The sequence below is a fragment of the Apteryx mantelli genome, chromosome 9 (assembly GCF_036417845.1).
Source record: "Apteryx mantelli isolate bAptMan1 chromosome 9, bAptMan1.hap1, whole genome shotgun sequence".
NCBI lineage: Eukaryota > Metazoa > Chordata > Aves > Apterygiformes > Apterygidae > Apteryx > Apteryx mantelli.
This window is the reverse complement of record NC_089986.1, coordinates 25,134,861-25,161,199: the sequence shown is the minus strand read 5'-3', so window position 1 is coordinate 25,161,199 and position 26,339 is coordinate 25,134,861. Positions and strand designations below refer to the sequence as shown.

General features: G+C 47.5%; 1 protein-coding gene and 1 long non-coding RNA gene across 9 annotated transcripts in view; one reads left to right on the top strand and one right to left on the bottom strand.

Annotated features, from left to right (window-relative positions):
• LOC106496182 (uncharacterized) overlaps positions 1–26,339 on the bottom strand; it is a 48,862-nt gene that overhangs the window by 8,106 nt on the left and 14,417 nt on the right. For 5 of the 7 annotated variants that reach the window (XR_010885043.1, XR_010885041.1, XR_010885042.1 and 2 more), the window contains 7 exons: positions 22,259–22,303; positions 21,306–21,612; positions 9,884–10,052; positions 6,817–6,943; positions 6,120–6,200; positions 4,673–4,848; positions 147–412 (listed from right to left, as the gene is read on the bottom strand). This is a non-coding gene — a long non-coding RNA (uncharacterized lncRNA). Of the gene's footprint in view, positions 1–146; positions 413–2,898; positions 3,141–4,672; positions 4,849–6,119; positions 6,201–6,816; positions 6,944–9,883; positions 10,053–21,305; positions 21,613–22,258; positions 22,304–26,339 lie in introns of those variants that run through there. The other 2 variants (XR_010885046.1, XR_001294554.2) reach the window with 2 other exon arrangements.
• On the top strand, positions 4,290–6,505 carry LOC106496179 (transcription cofactor HES-6-like). Of its 2 annotated transcripts, none has more exons than XM_067301958.1 (4): positions 4,290–4,352; positions 4,933–5,028; positions 5,156–5,234; positions 6,032–6,505. In XM_067301958.1, exons 1-4 carry the CDS (start codon positions 4,290–4,292, stop codon positions 6,475–6,477), a joined length of 684 nt encoding a protein of 227 aa, XP_067158059.1. In that variant the 3' UTR covers positions 6,478–6,505. The 2 variants fall into 2 exon arrangements, with proteins under 2 accessions (XP_067158059.1, XP_013812231.1); XM_013956777.2 differs by lacking the exon at positions 4,290–4,352 and adding an exon at positions 4,448–4,541.

Here is a 26,339-nt window from a genome sequence, read left to right as displayed (position 1 = left end):
TCACAAACTTCAGCCACCCAGACTCTAACATATGCAGCTACCTGACGCGAGAGAGAGACTCTCGCTTTTTCTCCCGTTCCTCCAGCGCACCAGAGGCTTGAGCCTAACGTTACCATGTCTGTCTCTCAGTAAGAACTTACTTGTACCTGAACGGAGCCTGCAAAAACACCTCCAGAAGCAGCTCCACAGGGAGCGAGGTGTCAGCGCGGGGTGGTGACTGCGCAGGATGATCTGTGGTGGGTCCACGGGCGACCTGCACGTCCTGGCCCGCAGGCACTGCGCTGAGCACTGCTGCGCTCCAGTGGTGACACCCGGCTTCACGCCTTGTCCCACGCATGGAAATTTGCTCTGCAATTAGACCCTTTAAGACAGGAGGCATCTTACTGTGGATTTCCACCGCTCAGAGCCCCCTCTGAAAAACAGAAAAAGAAGAAGGGAAAAGGGAAAGGGTTAAGCCCCCTCCCTTGCATGGCTCGTAGGGTTGCTGTCCATTTCTCTGCTGGTTATTAGATTGTTCACGGCTCTCAGGTTTGTTTGAATAAGCTCTTTTGTTCTATAGAGTTTTCCCACGTCCCTTCATTCGCTAGGCAGTCGCGTGTCCCAAGTCAAAGAGGAGCTGTGGCCACAAATTCCTAAAGAAACTTTTTTCAGAGCAAGACATCTGCGTTGGAAGGAATCTGCCAACATCTGCCACACTTTTCCCATTTTCAAGACCCTTTCTTTCCATCTTAAAAAGTGCAGGAACAGATGTTAAAAGTTGTTTTCTTTCTACAGGGTGTGAAATGTAGACAAATAGCAAAAAAGAAAACTCCCAGCAGCACTGACCCCTTTCTCTTTCTTTTTTTGGAAAGCCCAGGAAAAAAAAAGGGAGGCTTTGTTTACTAAGGAGAATCCCCTTTTCAGTAAAACCTGGCAGTGTGCAATGTGAAAGTAAAGCAGGAATTTGCAAAATGCTTCCTTTAATGCTATGTGGTCATTTGCATTTGCCTGTTTGGTCCACACAATCCCGAGCACAGATGTCATGTTTCCCCCTGAAAGGGAGGGCAACTCTACAGCCTGCACCCCCCCCCACCCTGTGCTTTGAAAATAAAGGGGTTTGCCCTGAATGAGAGGTGTAAAATAACTGTTTACAGCAAAAGCTGCTCTTCTTTTTCACTGAAATGCTGTCTTACAAATGAACCTTGAAATGTGCTCACCGAGAGCAAAAGCCGGAGAAGAAGCGAGACCAGTACAAGCAACAGGCCCCTCGGAGTCTCTCGCACCCCTCCGAGGTTTGGGGCTGCACTGCCACGGGCAAGCAGGGCCAGGAGAGCGGCTGGGCAGCAAGGGCCAGCAGGAGCTGCTCCCGCGGCCCCCGCCTGCCCAGCCCAACTCCTCACTGCCAAAAACACCCTACGTGCTTGTTTTATGAAACCAGTGGATCCCTTTGCACAAGGGCCTCAGAGGAAGGCAGGTCACACAGGGTCAAGGCTGAGGGCAGGAGGCACCACAGAGAGGGAGGGGGAGTCGAGAAAGGGGCTGCGAGGGGACACAACCTACAGCTTCTTATTCCGCTGCCACCTTCACTCTCGACTCCCCTCAGTACATGGAGGGCAGCTCTGCAGAGGAAACCTCTGGGTGACCTTCTTGCAGAGCATCTCCTTTCTCCTCCCAGGAGCCCCAGTGGGAGGTCAAAAACATCTGTACAAGACGCTGGTGTTTCTGCTCAGCAACATCTAGGGGGGAGGTTAAAGCAGAAGCAAGTCCAGGCCAAGGAAGAAAGGGAGGACAAGGCACCAGGTGCCACCACCACAACCACCAGACAGACCTTTCCAGTGGTCCTGGGGCTGGTGAGCCCCTGGGCCACAAATAGAGGGGACATGCAGAGCACCCCAGACCCATGCCCAGCCAAAGAGCACTAGACTGAGAGATCCCCTTGAAGGAGGACAGATGAGCATGTGGGAGAGTGCCTGCTCCCTTCTGATACCATCTCATATGTTTTTCAGAGCTCTTAGGCAATTCTGCATTCATTGACACCCCTGCAATGCTCAGCTGGGACAGGAGCCCAGGTGGCCTTGGGCTTCCCCTTGCTGCTCTGACCACCTTGGGAATGCGCTGCTCTCCACAGAAGGTGATGGTGTTGTGGGAGGCCATTTCTCCTCTTCCCCACTGGCCAAGCTAAACCTGGCTAGAAGATGTGCAGTCAGGTCACAGGCAGAAACAGGAGCCACCGGGCCTTAAACACACTAGAAAATTCCCCAGACCTAGGAATGAACTTTCCCCTCTGTGCCCAAGCCCTGTGCTACCAACTAACAAGTCAGAGCCCTATCTCAACCCATTTGACTACTTCAAGTCCCAGCTGCTGCAATCATGTGGTTATATGGATGCCTCAGCCACACATTTTCTAAAGATAGGCAAGCTTCTAATTCCCATATTGGGCTCGAAAAAGCTTGAGAGAACAAAGGACTCTTAAATTTTGAGCACTTGGGGTTGGCAGTACTGAAGGGCTCTCACACAGGACAGCAGAACACCCTTCCATTTTCTACTCAGGGGACGCATCCGATACGACGTGCCCACCCCTGCCCCCTTGATGCATCACCATTACTGGACACTAAGAACAAAGTATTAATCTTCCCCTCTCAAATCCTCCTTTCACAGAGCAACAAACACAGCAGCCCATCTCAGGCTCTCCCTCACGGGCCTTAGCCAGGCAGGGTGCTCGTAACACTGGGCAATCGCACCCAGTCTCTGCATTTGACTGACAAACAACCTCTGCCTGTAAGACATCACGTTTGGGGACATGTTTTCATTATAAGCACAGGCAGCAGTGCATACAGACATGCGGTAAATATGTTTGCATTTACATACATACAAACATACACCCACACAGTGTTTAAGCAAGGGACGCAATGTCCTAGCTTTTATTCCTGGGGTACATCACCACCCACGGCTGAAGGGGTGGAGTAAGGGTTCTGCAGCTGCGGAGTTTCGCTGGGTGATGGGAAATCCCAACAGCGGACTGGGGCAGCTTTCGGTTCTTCTGAACCACTGCAACCTCTTCCTGTCCATTTAAATAAGGTGACGCATTCGACACCAGCGTAAAGGGCTTCACCTGTGTGACTCTACGGGACACTGCCAAATCCTGCTCATTAGCAAAGCAACTGTCAGAAAGCAAAAGCACAGTCATGAAAAATGCCTTCATACTCCCCCTTAAAACCAAATAGAAGTGAGGAAGCATAAAAGTACGTTCTCATCCTGTGCCAAGTCTCGTTTAAAGGCTCATGTGCTTCTGCACTAGCATTTCAGAGGATGAAAAACAAACTAATCAAGAAAATAAAAATAAAAAACACCCTTTCCCCTGAAAACCACCCAAGAATCTTTGCAACATGACAGAGGGGGGGAAAAAAAAGTAAACAGTCATGTAAAAATCCAATAGAATTAACAGGACTGAGTTCACCTCTAGGTTTGTTTGCATCTGAAATTGTCTGTAATTTTAATATTAAAGCCTACACAGCAATTAAAAACTAAAAGAGTTACTTATTTCCTACATTTAGAGGCGTGCAAAACAGAACTCAGACTCTCAAGAGGTAAATAAAGTTCCACAGCATTTTCCCTAGGGGATTTCTGTGATGAAAACAATGTTTCTATAGGTGTCTGCTGTCAACAGTTTTTAATTGATCATCATTACCTTGTAATAATAATTCCTGGGAGCAGGAACTAGTAGATCCAGTACTCTACTATTAAACTAAGAGGCTGCTCTTGGCTTCAAAGATTTAAAATGGCTGGGGCTCAGGTTAGCAGGTAAAAAGAGGCATTGGCTCAAGGAGATAAAGGAAAAAAAAGATGCACAGAAGACACTTTCCCAGGTGTAACTCAACTGGTTCCCGGCTATTGTTTTCCTCCCTGGGAATCTGTGCAAATTGAGCAAGGAGCCATGCAAGCTGCTCAGAGCGCGCCCATTTTGCTTCCCTTCTTCCTTAACAAAAGATCCCTACAAAGCAAAGCTTTGGAGGCTGGACATCTGTCGCCGTTTGGGGGGGCTGATGCGGTCATTGAAAAGAAGCAGTGACCTGTCAGCTTTGATTGATGGCCACAAACCTCTGGGCTCGACCCCTCGTGTGGGAAAAGGAGTCCAGCCAAGGAAAGCCCCCTTTCACATGCTAATTTGGGGTTATAAATACAGCAGAGGAGCAGAGGAGAAGCAAAGTGCCCATCAGGAAAGGGAGCAACCTCGCGCGGAAGGAAGGAAGCAAGGGCCTCCTCTCCGTCCCCTGCCTCCCAGCATTTCGGAGCGGACAGGCTGGATTACAATGACTGCTGCAGCCATGGCCAGCGGCGTGCAGAAACTCTCCAGCACCAAAGAGGAAAGGAAGGTAGGTCCCGCTCCGTGCGGGTTCACCCAGCCACGGCCACGCGCGTGGAGCAGAATCCCCTAACACGGATGCTGGTGCCAGGCACTCTTACTGATACCGTGCCACGACCACAGGCAGTGCTTCTAGGAAAGAGAAACGGAGCAATTTTTTCCTTTCATTATAAAGATGTTTCCTCCGAGTGTAACCCACGTGAGTGTTTTTTCTGCTTCCTTTCTCTGTCTTAGAAATGTCTCTTTTGATTTGAGTTGGGGAAACTCTGATTAACGTGAGTTGAAGTGAAAGAATTAAGACCTAATATGATCTAAAGAACAGAGTATTACCGGAGTCAGAGATGGGGCGTTCTCCATCCTGCTGCAGGAGCTTGTTGCTGCTGAGTATCCATCCCGTCACCCCGCACCACCTTCACTTGAGGATGTGGCTTTTCAGGGTCAAACTAGACCCAAGGCCTCATCCTGCTTCAGTGAAGCTAGCACAGTTCAGTTCTGCCCTCACTGTGCTGTAGTGGAGAAAGAAAAATATAATAATCTCTGCACTTCTTCCTCCCTTCCCCCCCACCCCCCATCCACTATCTCCCTGCCAGTTAAGGAAACCTCTCATTGAGCGGAAGCGAAGGGAAAGGATTAACAACTGCTTAGATCAGCTGAAGGAGACTGTCGTTGGCGCATTTCACCTGGATGTAAGTGTTCATTTTTACACATCTTTTGGTCCTTTTGCTGGTGGGGGATTCCCCCCCCCCTTTGAGAAACTTTGCACTGTACCACACACTTCATTGTCTCTCAAATACTGAATTCTTCCTTTATTAGCAGTCTAAACTTGAGAAAGCAGACATCCTCGAAATGACAGTAAAGCATCTTCAGAACATCCAAAACAGCAAGCTCATGGGTGAGTGCGTCTTTCCTTCAGCCCCTTACAGTTCAGTTCAGGGTAAAGGCAGGAGGGTGCCAGGAGAGCAGAGCGCGCTGCATTTTTAATCCAGTGGCAGTTTGGCAAAAGCGTCTTTCAAACCTGTTAACTGGCCTGCTGGCCTGGGCTTTGTTTTCACCACTAGATGGGGAGATGGAGTTGAACACTTTTCAACCCACAAAAGTTTTTCTTCCAGTGCCGTTTTCTCCTTTTGTTCTAGTTTTGCACTGCTCATTCATAAGCAGCCCTATCGGCTGCCTGGCCGGGCAGCTCACTCCCTTCCAGCATGACCTTCCTCCTGAACCTTGCAAGTGATTAACATTATAATAAAGCCCAATTGAACTAAATAAAGATGAAATCAGTGGAGGAATCAAACTACCTTCTCCAGGAGCCAGCAACTGGGCCTTACCTAGTGATTTTTTCAGAGTCTCCAAGCATTTTACAAAGGGGCTCAGCGGTTATCCTGTGATGTTCCTGCTCTGCTGGGAAACTCCACTGGGGCATCTGAGCCCTGTCCCCCGCTTCGGCCATGGCCCCAAGACCGTTCTCATTTGCATCAATTGTGTAGAGTTTTTGTCTCACCCTGAAATAGGGCACTGACCTGCCGCAGACCCCACAGAATGCTTTCAACAATAAGCCAGCGTAGCTTTCTCCATTAAATCGCCCGGGACCATAGGGGCCAATGCACACAGGAATCTGTTAAATGCTTTTAAGAGAGAACACACTGTGCAGCTTTTACCCACTCACCAACTTCAGTTGTCTCCTGTTCAATACAGCTGACTCCAAAGTGGGCCTTGAAGCCCAGCAGAGATACAGCACTGGATATATTCAGTGCATGCACGAGGTTCACAACCTTCTCCTCACCTGCGAGTGGATGGACAAGACTCTTGGCGCACGATTATTAAACCACCTGCTGAAATCCTTACCCAGGTCTGGTGAAGACACCTGCAAAACAGCATTAAGGTCTTCGAGCCCATCTCAGCAGCCTGTCTTGACACCAAAATCCCCACTGAGCCCTAAGGGGAACACTCCTGGCAGAAACCCATCGCAGGAGCACTTCTACCTTGTGGAGAACAAACAGGCTTTGAAAAATTCATTCCAGCTGCCACCACTGTCTGTTTTCAGCCAGGTCGATGCTGTGCCTCCCAGACAGGTCCTGCAGCCAAATTTTTCCCATAATAACCCTAGTATGGGGTCATTAGATATGTGGAGACCATGGTAAAATGTGCTTTAAAACGTTTCTCCTAATCTTAGACACTCTTATGTATGTATCTTATAGATATGTCTCTTTAAAACACTTGAGGAGCAAGTCTGTTCCTGTAGGTGTATTAAAGACCAGGGTACTTCATGCCGAAGTAAACCTATGTGTAGCCTGCATTGTAGAAGGCTGCTATTATTTTGTATTTATTTAATACATCTAAATTATTGTATAGAATCCTCTCATACTCTTTAGCGTATATTAATTATATAACTTTCTTGTCTTATGTTCTTGAAGTAATTAGCCTCTTATTAATAAAAATATAAGACAATGAGAAACAACCCTCTCTTGCATCAAGCTTACCTCTCAGATCTCATGTAAGCAGCTGAGATTACTTTGCTGGATAAAGGAGAAAAAGGCCAATCTTCTTTTTATTATTATTATTATTGTTCAAGTGTAGGAGATTTCAGTTCTAATTCCTGTAAGAATGCTGCAATGATTAGAAGGAAGAGAGAAAGGGAGAGACTCTGTTTAGACATTTTAGATTGTTCAGATATATTTGGTGTTCTCTGTACTGCTCACTCTAGCTATGCTGTTCCTAACCACCCAAACATGTTGGCATTACTGTTAAAATAGTGAGCTAGGTGTAAATATATATAGTTACATTTGTTTACTTAACTAAAAATTCCAAATAATCTTTTGGAAGATTACAATTGATTTTTTTCCAGCCTTGTCCTGTCTGCTCTGAATAAACAATACTTGGGGATCTGCTTTTGTTTTCTTCTTTCACAAATGGTTCTTCCTTAGCAGTTGAAAGAAATTTTTCATTTTTTGCTCCTGATGCTTTGCAGAAAAAGCAGCAGTGACACACACACACACACACATAAAGAATCACCTGGATCACGATAACATTTCAAATTATGAAGGAAGTCAGAGCTGGACTTAACCTGGCCAAATACTTTAGGTTGTAAGGGAAGCGCAGACAGATCTAAAGACCAGAAGGTAAAATTCCCTGCAAATTGTACCAACAAGATCGGGACAAATCTGCTCGACTTGTTGGCAACATCTGGTCACAGTTTTTCAACTCAAAGGCAGTTAAAAGTTCTTCACAGTTAAAAGAAAAGAGCAAGGCTCCCTTAAACAAACACTCTGCATACTAATTAACGGGCCCCCAGTTCAGAGGGACTAATTATGCAGCGCGATCTATTTGATGATGTGCTGAGAGAGTGAAAATCGTCACCTCTGGTTTTGGCATCTTCTCCTGTGAAGCTCTGCCTTTCATCCCGCACTTTTGAAAAGCCATTAGAGGGGTAGCAGAAGGGTGGCGGGAGCAACAGCTGGCTGACATGAAAGAGGGGGCTCTGCCGAGAGAGGCACCGCACAGCCTCTAACAGGCCTGCGGGGCAGCAAAGCAGCTCTTTTACGGACGCAGAACTGTAGACATCTTACAGCAATCCCAATCTCCATCCTCTGACCGAAAAATCAGGACTTGTCATCACTTCCCCAACTTGAAGCTAACGTTTTACTGAAGGGAATCTCCAGAATGACTAATGATATGGAAAATACATCCAAATCTTCCTACCACAAAAATACAGATCACAGGGGGGACTGGAGACAGCCCATGCAAAGAGCAGCAATACAGAATACTCGCAGTCAGTGAAAACACTCAGGCAAAGGGAACGAAAGCGCATCAAAATCCTGCAACTGAAAAGACATTACAGATCTTCGCAGCTTATTATCACACATACTGCTGAGTTTAGATTACGGACACCACATGAGCACCCACCGTTACTGCACCGGCTGCAGAAAGCCCCACCGCCCAGCCTTGGGCACTGTACACACCAGCGTGGTAGATGTGGGCAGCATATCCCTACCCGAAATGGGGTCTGAAGCTTAACAGCTTCCTTTCACTTCTATTTTGCTTCAGTAATGGGTCCAATCGCACCCTGTGGCGACTTTATAGCGAGGCTGGGAGAGGGGCTAGGAAATGTTCTAGTGTGATGAAAATATTTTACTGTGTTTTGACAGCATCAACTTAAAAACATACTTTCCCCCTAAAACCTGTGAATCCCCAGTGACTATAATTATCAGCTATGGTTACTGTGTTGAAAAGAGATCAGTGGAAAATATGTATTTCTCACCATCTCTGGTTGTTTACTCTGTGCATTTGAAAATACTTTGTGGTTAGTGAGTTTTATTATTTCCTGTTTCTAGTCAGTAAGCTCTTTCTTTTGGGGGGGTGGAGGGATGGGTCACATAGCAGCTGGTGAGAGATTTAAAAATAGGAGAGTGAGACTGCAAAACTTGGCCAAGAATCTCCAGACACAGTTTTAGTGCAAGACACTAACTTTTCACTATCTTAATTTCAAATTGATGACATCCTTTTAAATAATCTCTCTGTCACATATCTAAGTATAAAACCTAGTTCAGATAGACAGAATCCCTCCAGGAACTAATTCTGAATGAATCCTTTACAAGTCACTTGTTTACAGTAAATAAAACACTTCTACAAAAAGACAGAACATCATTTATAACACTTTATGTATGTAAAGTCAGCTATCACTTGCACTTGACAAAGTAATTTTGTATTTACTTCAGACCCAACCAGGACTGTACAAGAGCAATAATACTTCACTCTTCAGCACAGGCATCTCCCCACTGACAACCCCAAAATGCAGTCAGCTCCTACCCTCTTATCCCCCAGGACGAAGGGAGGTGCAGAGGAGGCAAGTGGCTAGGGGACGTGACTTTACAAGCAAACGTAGCACGAGTGAGAGTGTGGCACTGCTGCTGCACAACCGCCTGCGTGGACAGGCCTGGGGTATTAGTCACCGGCATGCAAGGAAACCTGCTTGGAGAAGGGAGCACCGGCTCTTGCTTCCACTAGTAGTTCCACTGTCCCCGCTGCTGGTGGCAACTGCAGAGAGCTGGTGCTCATTTTTCTAATCTGGACATATCCTTTAACAAGATCACTGCCTCCCAACCGGCTGGCTAATTCAGAATAAGCATAGCCCTGCCCTAGTAAGAGAGCGTTCAGAGCTGCACCGCTGCACGCACTGCCTGCATACAGCAGCAGTGGGTGGCTGCAGCTGGGCCTGCCCTCTGCACAGATGCTATGTTAACACGTCTGCACCAAGCTCCTGGAGTTGCATCTCTTTGCTGCTGGGTGTGCCGCAACACAGCCCGGGGCTCAGTCCCCAAGCACCCAGATTAGGCACCTTCCCGACTGCACAACAGTCCCCATCTGGGACAACATGACCAAGGCAGCAGGGACCTGGAGGCGCAGACAGCGGGTCTGCTGCACACCCAGGTCTTAACCTACTATACAGACTGGAAATGGCCAAGACAAGCACCCAGACCAGGTTCCTTAACATGGGTAGAGCCAGACAGACCTGTTTGCTAGTTGTCACAAGATGTCTCAAAATCTCACCTGGCACACGCAGTGCATGCAGGGTTGGGACGGCCTCTTGCAGACTTGTGCTTTGTTTGTCCCCTGCCCCTGTTCCACCCACAAGGTTTGCCTGCAAGGTTGGATCCAGAGGGTTTCACATCCAAGCTTCAGATTCAGCTCACAGACACGCACAAAAGGTTGAGCTTCACTGAAAGACAAAAAAATCAAGCAAGTGCCAAAGTGCTGTTCCAGATGTGTATTTTGTGAACTGAGCATTAAATACAGAGGCCAGCTGCTATGTATACAGGGATATGAGGAAGGCTAGAACTGAGGCTCAGGACCCCCATACAGCTTTGGCACAAAACAATTACAGCCTTATACACCAATGTGAGCCCAAGTGGACAAAATACACATGTGCATAGCAACTCTGTGTGTATAAGCTGCAACACCAGTCCAGCTCTCATGGAAACCAGCAGCAAAACTCCCACTTATTTCTCAGGAAGCAGGACCGAATCCTTTCCCAATTAAGAAAGGTACAGAGGTTCATGAGTGGAACACGGAATTTATGGCTCTGTCCAACTCCTGGCATGCTGTCTTCTCCTCCCCAACCACACAACCCTCGTGGGCTGCAGAGCGTCCCTGTTTTCCCTCACTTCTCTCATGCTGAAGGCACTGCAGTCACCCCCCTTCTGGCCCACACAGTCCCACAGTTACCCAGAAGAGCCAGGCCAAACCACTTTAACAGACCAAGCATAGTGCTGAGACCTTGCAGATCGTTACCCAAGGGGGTTGAGAGCTCTGCATAAAAAAGGAACAGGAGCCAAGTTCGCAGCTGACCTCTTCGTTGTGCACTCACTTTGGCAAAGACTAAACCCCAGACTGCTGATCTGACCTCTCCAGACCCACAAAGGGACTTTTAATCCTCAGCACTCACAAGGAAGCGACCTTGCAACATCCCACACAAAAGCAACTCTGGGGCAGAACATTTTCAACCTGATTTTAACCATACAGCCATGGTTATGAGTGCTTGCAGCTAGCTAGCAAAGTGCTCCTGCTGGGAGGAAAGCAAAAACAAACCCAATAACAACAGAACACCAAAGACTTCAGTTTGCCTTTATATATAACATTATCTCACAGCTTCCAGTGTATACACTCCTATCTTAACGGAGACATGCTCAAATTTCAGCTCATGAGAAGTAATGTTGCGTTGAGAACCTAACCCAAAGTTTGCCACGTTTTTCAGAGCTTTCACACACTCACAAATAACGCAGTAGCAACTGAAGCCAGGCCTGGATCCGTACTGCTAAGATGTCTCATTTATAAATTGTAGCCATGGTAAGAGTGTGGTTTGCTGATAAGGCACTAGATCACAGACTTACCAGAGCCTGGGAACTCAGTTCATTTCTGAGACTCTCCTATGGTCCTTGCAGTAGGTGTCACAAATCCTTCTGCACATTTGGAGTTAAAAATCACATTCAAATGTTTTCATCAAGATTTCTATAGCTAATACAACAAAAAAAGTAGACTTTTACACTCATTCCACATTCACTATAATGGAGAGATCTGGACCCCTACAACGGCTCAAAGTGATCTTTGGGGCTGGAGAACTGTCCCCATTGCCAAAGAGCAAACGCCTCCCAGGGATAGCTGGGAACGGTGCCTCCTTCCCTGAGGCAGCCAGGGGAACACAGGCAGGGCAGGAGCCCCCCAGCTGGCCAAAGCAGCTCACCAGGGAACAGCTCTGCTGCCTGCCCTGCTGCCTCCCGCAGAGCAGATGCCTCCACAGGAGCTGCCCTTGTGCAAAGGCCCTCCTTCTGGAGGGAGGGAGCAGGAAGACACCGAGGGACTCACCTCCTAGAGAAAATCTGGGGTAAAAAAGAAGGAAGGGGAAACCACTGCCAAGTTATCCCTTCCTTTGCTAGTATCTTCCTAAAAATCCATTCCTTCCTCCTTCCCCCCCTGCCCAGCACCCCTTGTCCCTGAGTTTGCCCATGCAACAAAAGTCAGGCAAGAAGGTGCCTTTGCTGTTTAAAAGTGTCATAGGACGACTTCTCACTCAAACCGTCATAATGATGCCACCTTGCATCGTTACCTACAGCCCAGAAACTTTCTCCACAGGCATAAGAATACAGTTGTAAAATTGTTTGCAGAGGGGAGAAATGGAGTAGCTGATCTTGTTACCCCTTCATAAATGCTGTCCCGTGCTATAAAGAGCCGTTTTACTGCCTTTCATAGCAATCTAATAAAGTGCTCGCCTTTTCACTTTTATTCTTTATCAATACGGACTTTTACGGCATCTCTCACAGGCTCTCAGCACACTCTGTCTTTAAAAGCACAGGATTTAATCAGCTCTATGAAATAAGGCTTTACATAAACCACGCAGGCATTTCCAAAGTCCTTGCCTGGCTTCCACTTTGGCCTCCTTTACAGGCTTTGTTGGGACCCTCCTCTGTCTTGCAGCCTCTCCACCAGCAGATGTGCTTTGCACAACCCCCTAACAGGATTAACCAGGGGACCCGGTAAGAGGCCATCTGTCACAGCCCCAGAATCACTGACCCCTCTGAGGTAGCATACTACCAGCTCCCCCCAGCTTTAGCTAAGATCTTAGCTTTGTTTTCCCAGTGGCTGTTTAATCCTAGTGCATGCCAGGAGAGATGCGTTCCCTTAGGAAGATGGAATTCACATCATTTTGCACCATGAGCATCATTTCTCATGGCTGCTGAGGGGAATGAAGCAAAGCCTGCTGGAAGTACCCTTCTGCCTCTGTACTTCCCTCACTCCTTGCTCCAGGGTGCTACGATGAAAATGTTTTTCAGCTGAAAAACTAAAACTAGAAGCAAGCCCTATGTGACCACAAAAACACAAGGTGAGGAAAACCCTGAGACTGGCTCTGGAAGACCACTCCTTTTTGTCCCAGGAAGCCAGTGGATGGAGTAGGGATCATGCCAGGGAGTGGGTAACCTTCCCCAGAATGCCTGCCACCTAAGCCATGCACAGAACCGAGCTTCGCTTTCCCTCAGCAACCTCTCCACAGGATCACACCATCTCACACTGCTCAAGCTGTTTCTTTCCACCTCCTATGGACTGAGGAGGAAAGAGAGGAAGAATCACTTCCGCACCATTCAGAACTGCAGATGTTTAACAGGACAGTTAAGTGATCCAGGAGAGCTCTAGCTGAGCCCCTGGGGACAGAGGAACTCCCACAGGAAGGGCAGCAGGAGCCGTCTTGGGTAAGTCTGCGGCTGTGGGAGTAACAGCTCAGGAGCAACCACACAACTTCAAACTTTTCTGTCCCTTGCCCTGCCCTACCCTATAAACATTTAGTGTACGTGAGTATTGAAGTACAAAGCCAAACACTTCAAGCTATGCAGTCTTCCCACTGCAGAGGCTGTGAGAACAAGCAATCCAGGAGGGACAACCACACACCTCATGCACTCCTGAAAAGTGCCAAGATATTATTTTGATAGGTCTGATAGAAGAACCATCCTGACCATTGACCACAACTAAAGCAATGCCTAGACAGACAGGTTCTCCAAACCAGACATGCTGCTGTCAAAATTCTCTGGGGAAAAGGAGAACAATACCTCCCAATGTTTCCCTCCCAACAGTTTTACATTGCACACATGAACACTCACCCACTAGAAGACCACTGCTGCAGTCCAAGTCTTTGTTCTCCCTTATCTGTGAAAATTCAGGGATGTGAATGCGTTTGGGGCAGAAAGTTCCATAAGCGGAGAGCTTTCCAACACAGATCCAAAATGTGAGAGGGAAACCCTGAGCCTGTTAGTACAGCTTCTCTCATCCACGGACTTGGAATTGGTGTCAGTTGCCAACTGCCTTCAGAGCAGAGGCAGTTATGGTGGCGTAGTGAGGAGTAGCAGCTAGAGCACAGGCTCACACAACAGTCTATTTTGTTCCAGGCCCAACTCTGACCTTCACTTTCTCTGCACCTGATTTTTTCCCAGTTCTTATTTGGCTGTGATGATTCTATTCATCTTTGAGATCTCTAGATGAAAAGCACTAGTAAGATGCCAAGTACTGCCCAGATTAAGGAGATGAGACAGGACTTAAAAAGCACCTCTCCAGCTGACTATCATATGAATCACATCTCCACTGTCTTTCCAACTCCAGCACTCACCTCTTCAGTGTCCCTCCATACAAATGTACTCGTTACCACCGGAGTCTTCCCTGAAGCGCTGTTAGCGTCTGGCCCAGCCCTCCCACTGCTCTCAACCTTACCTGATTTCCACTCCCCACCAGACCTGCATCTTTAGCCCCATGCCCACCCCATCCAACTGCCCCCCCAACTCTTCTGTCCTTGTGTTGACAATGGTATGGTTAATCCAGCTATGAGGGTCTTATTACCCATCAAAACTGCCAGGGTGCCATGATGCATAGCATCAATCCTACCTGAACTCACTCTGCGGGCTGAAATGCATTTCTCCTGCCAGATCAGGTATTGTTTGTCCTCCTGCATCTGACATAAAGGCAACATAAAAGCATGAAGCTGGCGTGAATACCATGTCACTTGTTTTGAGGTAATTTGATAGAGAAGTAACTGTGTGCTGAGGCCTGGTTCAGCTCAGATTTGTGCTGCTAGGCGATTTGGTATTGCAGACACGTTATATTAGTGATCACGGACAGATGACTAATTCTTTTTTACTGAGGCAGCAACAGGCTAGGCACTCAAATCTCACAAAATAACCAGAATTGTCTGACCTGAAAAAAAATGATGAAACCGGATCAAACACATTACCTGAGGGGCACTGGGAGAGCTGCAAACCTGAGACCTCTCCCGAGATGGCTTGGAAGTTCTCCCACCACGCAGCACTCAGCAAGTGAAGGACGGAGGCTGCTCCAGACTGGTTTTGTGTAACCCAGACTGTAAGCGTGCCAAGGGTGCTGCCAGGCACCCTTGCAGCTCTGCTTCTCTAGAAAGCTCTTGCATTCAAGGAACAGTTCCACAAACTGGAATATGCCAATACCTCTGACCAAGGAATCTTTATTTCCCAGCACCTTTGAAAAGTGTGTCCTCCTTGCTCAGTGTTTGGGAAGATAAGTTTATAGGCTGGAAAATGTTTTGTTTTTGCAGAGTGGCCCTCTATCTCTTTCATGAAGAATCCCTTCCAGCCCTGGCCCCGTGTCAACAGGCTGAAATGAGATGCCCTGTATCAGAGCAGTGGGCCCTGATCATCATCTCTTCCCCTTCAGAAAGCCTGCCCCAATGTCTTGCTCTCCCACTGGCACACAGTCACTCTGGACACTAGTGATTCATTAGGGAAGTGTGTGACTTGGGGTGATAACTGCAACTGAGCAGGAAGGAGCAGGAAAGCAGGAAGGCTGCAGTGTGGCACTAAAACCCAAAAGAGCTGCTTTCTGTTCCAGCTGTTGTCTTGACAGCTGCAGAGCCCCCATCTCTATGATTACTGAGCACAGCCTCCCAGTGCACTGCCAGGGGGCAGTGGGCCAGCAGCACCCCCATCTGCCCGTCCCTGCTATCAGCCACACACCACACACCTTTCCTGTGACCTTTCGGGTTGCTCCAGGCTACCAAAGTAACTCCTCCAAACTCCCAGCAGGTGTTAACCTGCTCTCCTGCCCTGCGTCCAGCTGGTTAGAGTACCATACCCCAGGTTGGTGGTGGCTGAAGGACGGACCCCCGAGCACTGTAAGCTGGAGGTGCTCACAGGCATATTCCCTGGCACACCGCGAATCCTGGCCAGGTTGCTCAGCCCGCCTTTGGCACAACCAGAGCACAGTGCCTTACTGCTAAGCACATCAGCCAACTGTACTACAGGCCACGAGGCAGGCAGGTACACCCTCACTTCCCAACAAAATGCTTGAAACGAACAACCTCATTGCCTCCCGCGCCTTGTTCTTCTCAAGGGGAGGCAGTTTTACGATGGGAGAGAGTGACAGGGGCCTCCCGGAGGGATCCCAGGATGGCTGCAATTACTTTCCAGCTCATAGCAACCCTAAGGAAACCCCAGCATCTGTCCTGCTGGAGGTCTCAGCAGACTGAAACTACTATATTAAAAAAAAGCAGCCTTTCTTCTTCCTGATGGCCTGTTCAGACCCCAAAGCAAAGGGGGAATGGTTAGCCACCAGCAAAGTGGAACATCGAAACATTTCAGTGCAGGGCCACACTGCAGTAGTACAAGATGTGAGACATGAAGCACGGTGACCTACTGCCCCCAAAGAGCTAACCTTCAACACCCACTTGAGGCCGCTACACACCAAGGGCTCAAGGTCACATAAGCTTAAGGGCTGTGTCTCCATTAGCAATAATTATATGTCATAGAGCAGACCTGTTGGCTAAAGCAGTTGACTTTGAGGCTCCTACATCTATTGTGTATGCTGCTCAAGATTTTACTTCCAGATAGATTTAGTCACCTGGACCAAAGTCCCTGAGCATGCATGTGGTTCACAGCTGTCCAGAGCACCAGCTGTTGCTTCTCACCACCATATCCTCCTCCACAGTCGGAGTACATTGGTGCAAACTCAGAGAAGGACTTCTGATTTTGTTTCTACCAAAAGGAATCCAGTGTGTGCACAAAAGCTGTGCTGTGGACTGAACCCCCAGTGCATAGAGAGTGAGGAGAATTAGGAAATTTGCTTCAAAACCACACAACTGCTCCAAGATGAAACACCAGTGTAGATGGAGCCTATGATCTCTCATTGGTTTTGGAGGGAAGTAGGGCTACTCCAGATTGAGCCTAAAGTGTTTCCATAAACTTTTGGTTTCACAGCTTTAATCCCAGCTCCTCAGGGAAGAATTTACACACCTTTCACCTTCAATCCAGCTGTCTGTGTCTATATCCTGCTCCTGGCACACAGATCAGAGAGGCCTCACCCAGCACACAGATGGTTCTCCAGCCTTCCCTAAATATGGGGTAGGCATTTCTCCAGCTGGCTGACAGGTCCATTTAGAAAGTCAGCCCACAGTACTACTGGGTATCGAGAAGCAAGTCTGAGCGGGAAGCATCTGCCTGCCAAGGACACACTCCTCTGCCTGAAGGTCCACCAGGCCAGCAGTCTTAAGTTACATTAGGGTAGCATCTACTGGTCCTCAGCTGGACAGGGTCCCATTGCACGAAGTGCTGCGTGGGCCATGTGCAGGTTTCTGCTCTGTAGCGTGCACACTGCAGCCACTCACATGGCCTGGGTGGATGCTGACAGAGGACAGCAGGAGCTCAAGGCAAGCCTTACAAGAGCATCCATGGCAGAGGAGCAAACCACAAGACAGTCTCTGTAGCCGGGTGCCTGCTAGGCAGAAGGGGAAAAGGCTTGAGAGGGCAGAATCTGTCTAGGTGAGATTTTACCCGAAATGGAAAATTCAGTTTCTAGTGGTTTTCATCAATGGGGATCACAGAGAGAAAAATGAACAACCAGGAGAGCTAGGGAATTGCTTCTGACAGGAAAGCCAACCAGACAGAAAGCCCTCACTGCTGTGGACCGGCTCCTTTTAGCTGTCACTGTAGTTTGCCACCATGTGAACAAGCTGAACATTTAGAACAAGCGCTGGAAAATCTTTTACAGCTGCTGTCACACAGGGAATGGGCTCACTCCAGCACCCATGTGCCTCACCACCATCACCAGCCAGAGGCCCTGAGTCCTTTGGAAGCTGTGACGTGAACCACAATGAGGTGGACAACACCTACCTCCTCGACGGAGACGTCTGCGTCCCAGCTGCTAGCACAGCTTTCGTAGCTTTGGCAATACACTTTCAGCCTTGTGCCCTCTTCACAGAATGGCAAAGGCTGAAGGAGGAGCAGACTCTGGCTACCTGCTCCACTCAGGGCTGTTCTGCAGCTGCATCAAACCCCTGGGAGCCCAAACTGCTGCTTTGGGCAGGGCTTAGCTGGGGACAGTCAACCATGCCAGGGCTATCCACTCTCAACTGGTACATTGCTGCCATCTAGTAAAATTCCTTCAAATATATGTGAAAAGCCTCTTTCAATAATGTTAAGGCAATACCCACTCATTTTAAGGGACGTTGCAGTAACTCCACATTTAACACAGCTTCTTTGGCCCACTGTATATATCCATGTGTCTGTCTGCCTCTCTCTCTATATATACAAATAGGTATAGATGTGTATGTGCCTGCATGCATGTTTGCACTTACCTATATACATACACGTGAAAAATCTGTTTGTCAAACTACTCGGGAAATAGAAAAATCAGCTGACAGCAAAACATGAGTAGACTAAAAACAGTACACAAAATAATTGCTTCTCTAAGTGCCTCCCTATGCTTTTCCACAACAAAATCAACAATAGCAAGGCCAAAAGAATAAGACTAACAGAAATAGTAAAACCTGTGGCAGTAAAACAGAAAGAAACAACCACTCCAACAGAGAAATAAATGGAGCATAAGGGAAACAGTCAATCACACCAAACAGGCTGTTAACAGACTCCTAATGTGGCATTTTTGGTGTGTCCTGACTTCCCAGGTAATCTGAAGAAATCAAAAATATCAATTTCTTTCACCATTGCTCAAGCACAGCACAAAGACAGCAAACCTGCTGTAGGTGGGAAGACAGGACAGATTTTGTTTCAGGCTTCTGAAGATTTACTAGACTCAAAGGCAGGAGGAACTAGCTTCAAGATATGTAGCATGTTTGCTGTGGAAAAAGGGGCATGCCTTTTTTTAAATAACACTTCACACTGCTGAGAGCAGGAGGACCACCATATTCAGGAAGAAGATTAAAAATGCAAAATGTTTCCATGCTGTCCTCCTGCTCCTCACAACCATCAGCTCCTATTTAGTGCCCTCACCACCGCCCCCCTCCCCCCCCCCCCCACACATCTCCAGCTCAAAAAATTTTGATTCAAATCACAGTTGTTTTGCACTGGCCATTCCTTGGAAAAAGCATGGTGTGCACACATTATAAAGGAGACGCTGCATTCCTCCAGGGAGAGATAACAAGCCACAGGGAGGAATGCTTTCCCCAGCATGTCTGTGCATGACCTAAACCCAAACAGAGTCAGCATGCAACCGGCAGCTCCCCAGCAGATGACTCTCACAAAGTGTTTGAATGTGAATCAAGGTGGGAAAAATGATCGATCAAAATGCTTGTCTGTAGACAGACTGCTTAGGCCTCCAGGACATGGAGAGGGGCCATGGCACAGCAGTGTCCGAGGGTTCCCTGCAAGCTTTAGGAGCAGGGTTTTACCAAGAGCTCAGCTCAAGCTTTCAGTACTGAAAAATCTTGCCCCAGGGCACTCTCAAGACAAATCCTGAGCCCCAAAGTACAAACTGGTTTGTGTGTGTATGCATGCACCCACACACTAATATACAGTCAGCTCCCTGAAGAATACTCTTCTTCCAGTGATAGAAAGCCCACCACTCGTTCCTGATTCCACATATGGACAGGGATTGGCCATCCCTTACCTCCCCAAACGCTACAGGTAAAGCATGAGAAGGACCCAAACTGGACCCACTGTGTTTCAATCAGGGACCTTCTTCCTCTCCACAGTGTCATGGGGGTCCAAACATCACCATCACTTAGGAATAATGGATTTAGTTTGACTACAACAAATGCGCATAATTCTCCCTGAATTTGGCCCGGTAACACATTGGATATTGGCCTAGAGAGTGAACACCCTCAGTCTTCATACCACTGGAGACAGCAGCCACTGAACAGGGAGATATGGTATATTGGCTGCCAATCAAATAATATGCATCCAGCGGCTCTCACCTACACCTACCAGCTTTGCTGGTATAGCTGTACTGGCAAAACTCCCCTCTATAGCAAAATCAAAGAGTGGAATCAACAAACCAGACAAGCAAAATCAGCTTCATTTACACAGCACTTTTATGCTGGTACAACTGGTACAGATTTTGCAGTGAAGCTGTATAATTAAACTAGAACAAACAAACAAACCTTCGCCACCACCAATCAGTGCTGACCAAGCTTCAGAGTGTGAGTCTGTTTTATCCAGTGTCCTCTACAAATCAGATAAAGGAGTATTTCAACTGACAGTGAAAAGCTCCCATCTCTGGAGCGAAATACAGAACCGATTTAACACAGATGGTGCTCTGGCTGAGGTAAGAAAATCAAGACTACTGTAGGCAGCTGGAAACGTAGGAAGAAGACAGAAGAATAGAGGAGAGTTCTTTGTATGAGGTTTTGGTCACCCTATTCTGGATCCGATATATTTGGCCTCTGGCCCAGATACACTCTGAGTTATTGGATGTATGCATGCATCCAACAGCCAAGCTAGAGATAGGAATTTCCTCTGTTTGCCCCATTGCTTGTAATACCTGTTAAGATGCAGGAGCATAAGAATCGAATTAGATGAGGTCAAGAGCCCTCCTAACACAGTATTCCATTTCTGATGGGCCTGGAAAAGAGGAAAAGAGAGGAAGTATGGGGGGGCCTTCCACAGCATAATCCCCCACTCCCAGCAAAGCCCTCTGAGAGGAAGAAGGAAATGCCCCACAAGCATATTCATTCCTCACAGCCCGCCTGGAATTGCCTGACTCTGTTCTGAGGGCAAAGCTCTCTTTTGGAAGGGACTAGATCTGTATTGTCCCCTCCCAACACATCTAGACCTCTCTGCTACCAAGCAATGACCAGAATTCAAGAATCAGAGTACCCAATACTGATTTTTCTGCCTAATTACAATCCCTATATATTAAAACCAGAATTAAGCAGGGCCAAACAATTAAAATTATGAAGACTTGAATTTCAGAGAGCTAATGTTTAGGTCCTTACTTTAAATCCAGTCAGACTTAGGGCTGTCAATCAAAGGATTACATTTGCCTCCAAAGACTACTGTGCTAGTCAGAATTTCCTGATGCTAAGCATCCTGGCTTAACTCCCCATGGCCATGGCTGGTTGAGAGTTGAGAGGAGGAAGCTGGGAGACCCAATCACTTCAATATATCAAATACCTAGGAGCTCAGTGCTCTTGTGTGGGAGCTACAAAGTAGTATTTGCCCTTATCTCATTTTCAAAGTGACAGTGTTATTTTAATTTTGGCCCTCAGAGAGGCTACGTGACAGGACAGAGCTGTCTCTCTCATACAGCCAGGAATGCTGCATGCTCAACTCGAAAAGCCAACCCGTTGCCTCCTTCGTCACCAGAAAACTGGGGCCTTCTTCCAGGTTTGAGATCTCCTTCCAAACCAAAAGCCAGTTGTAAACGTACAGCATGACCATAGCGCCCACCACCTCAAAACACTGTCTCCTCTCAGCAAGAGAACTATGGTTCTAAGGGAAGGATGGCTGTTCCCCTTCTGCCAGTGTGCTGTGCAACACCTGGTCTGGACCAAAACTAGTGCCCACAGAAATGGGGATTCAGGCACCAAAGCACTGGGGAGTGCAGAACTTCAGCTCAGCCTACCCCAGATCTGAACCCAGTGCTGGAGATCTGGCAGATTATATCAGCTGAGACTTGTAAACCACACAGCATCTGAGGCAAGGCCCAAAGAAGTCCAGCATTTTTATGAACTTACCATGTTGACGCAGTCCACTGGCTCTGCTCTTGCTGCCTCTATCTCCAGGTGGCCTCAGCAGTTTCTCAATGCTGTAGGAACAATGGTAGCCTCAAAGCAAAGGAAACCTTCTCCAGAAGAGGTCTGCCTCTAGGGAAGAACCATCTCAGAACGATGCAGCTGTAGTGCTGGTCTCTGCAGCAGTATTCCTCCAGAGGTGTGCCTCCACCTCTGGAAGCATATCAGTGAGGAGACCTGATGTGGTTAGGGCCCGCATTTTGTTTCCATGTTCACCGTTCTTTCTGGGGAGGTTCCCTGATCAGGTCAACTAAGAGAGAGGAGATTGTTGAGCACAGACATGAGGCCTCTACCCAAATGCCCCTGGGAAGGGGGGAGCTCTGCCTAGGGTAGCTGCTGGCATTGATAGAGCAACCAGGGGATAAATCTTTCTCCGTGCTTCCCTTCTCCTCCTGCTGCCTTGCCAAAGTTTTCACAATTAATTTTATGAGCTTCCCCAAGGGAGAAAAGATTAAGGAATGAGTAAGAAAATCAGAGGCATGTGGAGTCTGGCTGCAGAGTGGGAGTCAGCTCATACTCCCACCTGCCCTTGGGGGTTCTGCTTTGATGCCTGCAGCTTGCAGGAACTCCCATTTTGACTCCCAGGGACCATTTTCTCCAGCAATTTCACCACACCTTGTGCCCCCAGCATTTTATCCTCCTTCACAGACCTGCCCCCAAATAGAAGCATATCTCATCTTGTCTGTTTGGGGACTCCAAGATCTTCTCAGATCAAATCAGCAGTGGCTGATCATAGGACTGATTTCGGCATTAAGTCTAGACACTTCATCTATCCTTCTCTTTCCCCAGTCCAGGGGAATTTGGTGCTCTGATCTGGTCCATGGTTTACACAACCCCTTTCACCACATCCATGATTTCCCCAGGTGCCTACAACTCAACTCATAGGGAACACTTACTTGCTTTCTGAGCAGCTTCTTCATTTGTGTTACACAAACACAGATCTGCAAAAAGAAGTAAAGTGTTTCTTGGAGAGAGATGTATCATAGGCAGACTAGGGAAGAAGAAACTTCATGCTGTTCTCTTTAAAAAAAATCTCCTTTAGAATGTAAATTTGGCACAGCTGACCACCATATCTGCTTTGGGAGACTGATTCATTAATGTAGATACAACACATCTGGGAGAAAAAACAAACATGGAAATGTCTGCAATCAACTCAGATTTCCCTCTACAGGTTGTGCTCCACTTATGAACAACCTGCTCCGAGTATCCCCAAATCCCCATGCTGAAAATCCCAAAGAGGCATATGGCATTTAGAAATTTCTAATGCAGTGAAAGCCCACCAAGGTCTTAACCAAGGGCAGCCAAACTGGGATCTGTTAGGTCAACTGTCTGTGAAACCATACAGTACAACTACTGTGTGCCAGTTCCACGTGCCTATACTGATGGCCCACCAGGAATCCTTAGCACAGGCAGGGGTATACATTGGGCTGGGTTTTTGACTCCTCCCTGATGGCATTTGAAATCAGTGTGCAGTGAGGGGCTTATCTGTAGTGGTAACTGGTGGGAAATAACCTGGGGAGAAAGCGTCTCTGTGTGGCATGACAATCTAGATTTACAGGAACACAATATTCCCCAAAATACACAAGGCACTCACCCAGCTGGCACAACTCTGGCAATCTACTGCAATTATACGTGACATTCGAGGGATGGGATGCCAGTTAACACCTGCCTTTTGTTTATAGTATACCATAGTACAGCAGCTGCTGTATGCCATGCATCAGAGACAGCTAGGACGGTAAATATACTAAGTATAGGATAATCTGAAATTGCTAGGCAGCTGGGGCAAACACTTGATGCAATTGCTATGCTCTGAAAAGGAAGGGCACACAAGCAGAGATATTAACCAGTACCCAGTGCTGATAAGATCCCCTGGGAGGGAGTTACCAAAGCATCAATGCTCGTATGTACCTTCCTCTCAGAAAGCTGCCTCTCTTCCTTTTTCCCTTCAAGTTGGTACGTTACTTGCAAAAGCCTAGTGAAACCCTGAAATCACACTTGAATGAACTCTAAGGAACAATCTCCAAGCCAAAGGCTAGTCTAGCTGGAAACACTGACTGCAAGAGCAACTCATGCCTCTAAAAGCTGAGCAAAGCCAAATTTTAGCCCAAGTGAACTGTTGTGGGGTAGTGTAGGCTTGCATGGTTCTGGGTGGTATTTCTTTAAAGAGCAGGAGTTCGATGGCATAGGCTGGGTGGGAAGACTTGGGTGCAGATGCCATTCTGTGTTTTACGATCCAAAGAAAGGAGAAACACAGTAATTCACAAAAAAGAGAGCAGCTCCTCACTGCCTTTAGGGAGAACGTGCAGTCCTGCTGCACCATGCTGGACAGCTGGGCGCTGTCCTCAACTCTGGCACTGGTTTCCTCTGCGACACTGCTTGGGCCACTCCTTTTCCCTTTGCCTGTCTCCTACATCTGTCTGATTTAGGCTGGAAATCAGCAGCAGCAGACACAGCCAGTCAGAACAGGAAAAAGGGAGAGTTGCATGTGACGGTACAGCCCACGAGCCAGGACGGGGACAAGGGGTGAGGAAGGGCAGCTCTCGTCCCCACCTCCCTCCCCGCTGCACTCTCAGCTCGCTCCAGCACTGCAGTCCAGCTCAGGGCAGCAGCCCAGCCTGGCTGGCATGGCACCTCAGCCTTACTCCTACACTGACACGCATCAGGTGGGAAGTACTTTGCCCCTTTCTCCCCGAAAGTGCAGGCAAGAGATTATCTCATACAACACCAAACAAAAGATCACAGACTTTCCCCTGAGTATTTATAATTCATGTCTGAATGGTCAGTTTCTTTCTTCCTCCTCCTTCACGCTCTGAAGTGTAAAAGGTAATTGCTCCAAACTCCAGACCCTGCCCAGGCTTCAAACGATCATGACATTTGCTTTTACATGGCACAGTTATACTTAAGAAAATGAGGAGCCATGAAAATAGAAAGAAAGGGACCAGGTCTGCTGTGAGTAGGCCAGATTCTGCCATGAAGGTTAAATTACAATGCACAGCACTTAGTCCTAAGATGAAGTCCTGTTAAATTTAGTGAAGCTAAACTCAGTGAAACATGAGGTAAAAGAATATCCATGAGTACAACTACCAAAATATGGCCCACTGGAAGGAGTGACAAATGCCTCCTAGCTTTCCATGGGATCAGCAAATTTCAGCCTGGAGCTGATGCATGAAGATCTCAAGAGGATCAGCTGATTTCAGCGTGTACCTAAGTGTGGTTTCAGAAGACAGATTTCATGAAGAAACAATGGGATAGACTAAAGAGGAGAAAAAAAGTCAACAAAGTAGGTCTATGACCACTGAAACCAGCAAACCTCTATGAATATGCACCGTGAGGGTATGTAGATCCTCTGATATCTAAGATAGATTGAGCTGCCACTGCAGTGTATCCTGCAATGGGGACACAAGTAGGACCTCTTTCTTCCACCCAGCTCTCTATTTTCACAAACCTCTAAGAGTTTAATGTATTAAAGACCTCTGCCTTTCTGTCAAATGTGGCTGAAAGTGCTCCAACAGGTTCCAACTATTTGGGAGTGGAGGGAGCAGAGAGTTGGAGAGGGGGTGCGTACACACATACATGCTGCGTGTGATTGCACTGGTCTCATTTCCTCAGGCAACCAGACTGAAGAAGGGAAAGTAGAGACTGAATAGCACCCAAACCCATCTGCTCACTCTACATTCTAGACGTTGGAATGGCTGAGCCCCAACAGGAGTGTGGCAAAGTGCCAAACGCTCCACTTCAAAGCTCAGTAAAGCAACCAGATTGTCTGTTGGCTTTTATTACACTGCTATTGCTTGCGTGGTGAATTCCAGACAGGGAATGTAATGATAGACAGGCTAGGATTGCCTTGCTAATGATAAAGTTCAGGTACAATATGTTGTCAATATAAGAACAAATCTCTTGAGTTTCAACCTGAAGCAGCTGCTCTGAGTCACAAGAATTTGCACAACACAGATTCAAAGCATGAGGGTCAGCAGCATTTGCCATCCTTGGGGAGAAGGTGGATTTTTAGCACCAGTTTTAGTACCAGAGATGGTAAGAATCATAACAAACATGCTTATTCCTGTAAAAGGCTGGCTGGTTGATTGAAATCTTTGACCAGAGTGCTGTTTCTGAGTACGGTGATTTGTGGAGCCTTGTCTTCTGGATCAAGCCCGCCAACCCAGTCTGTCCCAAGACACTGCTACTCCATCTCTTTCCCACAGGCTGGAAGGAAGAAAGGACAAGGGAAGAGGATACATAAAGAAATAGCATGGGCCATGTCTTAGGAAGAAAAGACAGAGTTCTCTTGGAGGGGTACAGCAGCAATGTACAGGCATACCTCATTTATTGCGCTTCACTTTATTGCGCTTCGCAGATATTGCATTTTTTACAAATTGAAGGTTTGTGGCAACCCTGTGTCGAGCAAGTCTATCAGCGCCATTTTTCCAACAGCATGTGCCCACTTCCTGTCTCTGTGTCACATTTTGGTAATTCTCGCAATATTTCAAACCTTTTCATTATTATTATATCTGTTATGGTGATCTGTGTTCAGCGATCTTTGACGTTACTATTGTAATTGTGCGGAGCCAGATCAGTCATTCCACATACAGCACACAGAGTCAGCAGCTTGAATAACCAGTGGCAGAGATGTTAATAACCAGCTGTGCACATCTGGAGCAATGTGCAGAGGGAGGACACTCAGATCCTTCCCTTCTTGAGGGAGGGGCAGGAGCTAGGAATTCCCTGGATCTCTTAGGACACTATCCACCAAGACCAACACTACTGGCACTGACATATCCTCAGAACAGCTGCAAATAGCCTCCTGTTTTGCAGGAGTGACAGGCTGAGGAAAGGAGCAGGGAACATGGGGAATGCCTGAAGGCAGACAGAAGTGAGCGTATGTTTCATCAGCTTAGTCAAAATAAATCAATAGGCAGTAAAATGGGAAGGTCCCCTCACAGAGCCATGCAGCAGACAGAAAACTGCTGGAAGGACTGG

Excerpts from the sequence above, each read along its gene's own strand:
- LOC106496179 (XM_067301958.1), top strand. The coding sequence starts at position 4,290 with ATGACTGCTGCAGCCATGGCCAGCGGCGTGCAGAAACTCTCCAGCACC. Across the intron at positions 4,353-4,932 it reads GCACCAAAGAGGAAAGGAAG|TTAAGGAAACCTCTCATTGA; the intron begins GTAGGTCCCGCT and ends TCTCCCTGCCAG. Across the intron at positions 5,029-5,155 it reads TTGGCGCATTTCACCTGGAT|CAGTCTAAACTTGAGAAAGC; the intron begins GTAAGTGTTCAT and ends TTCCTTTATTAG.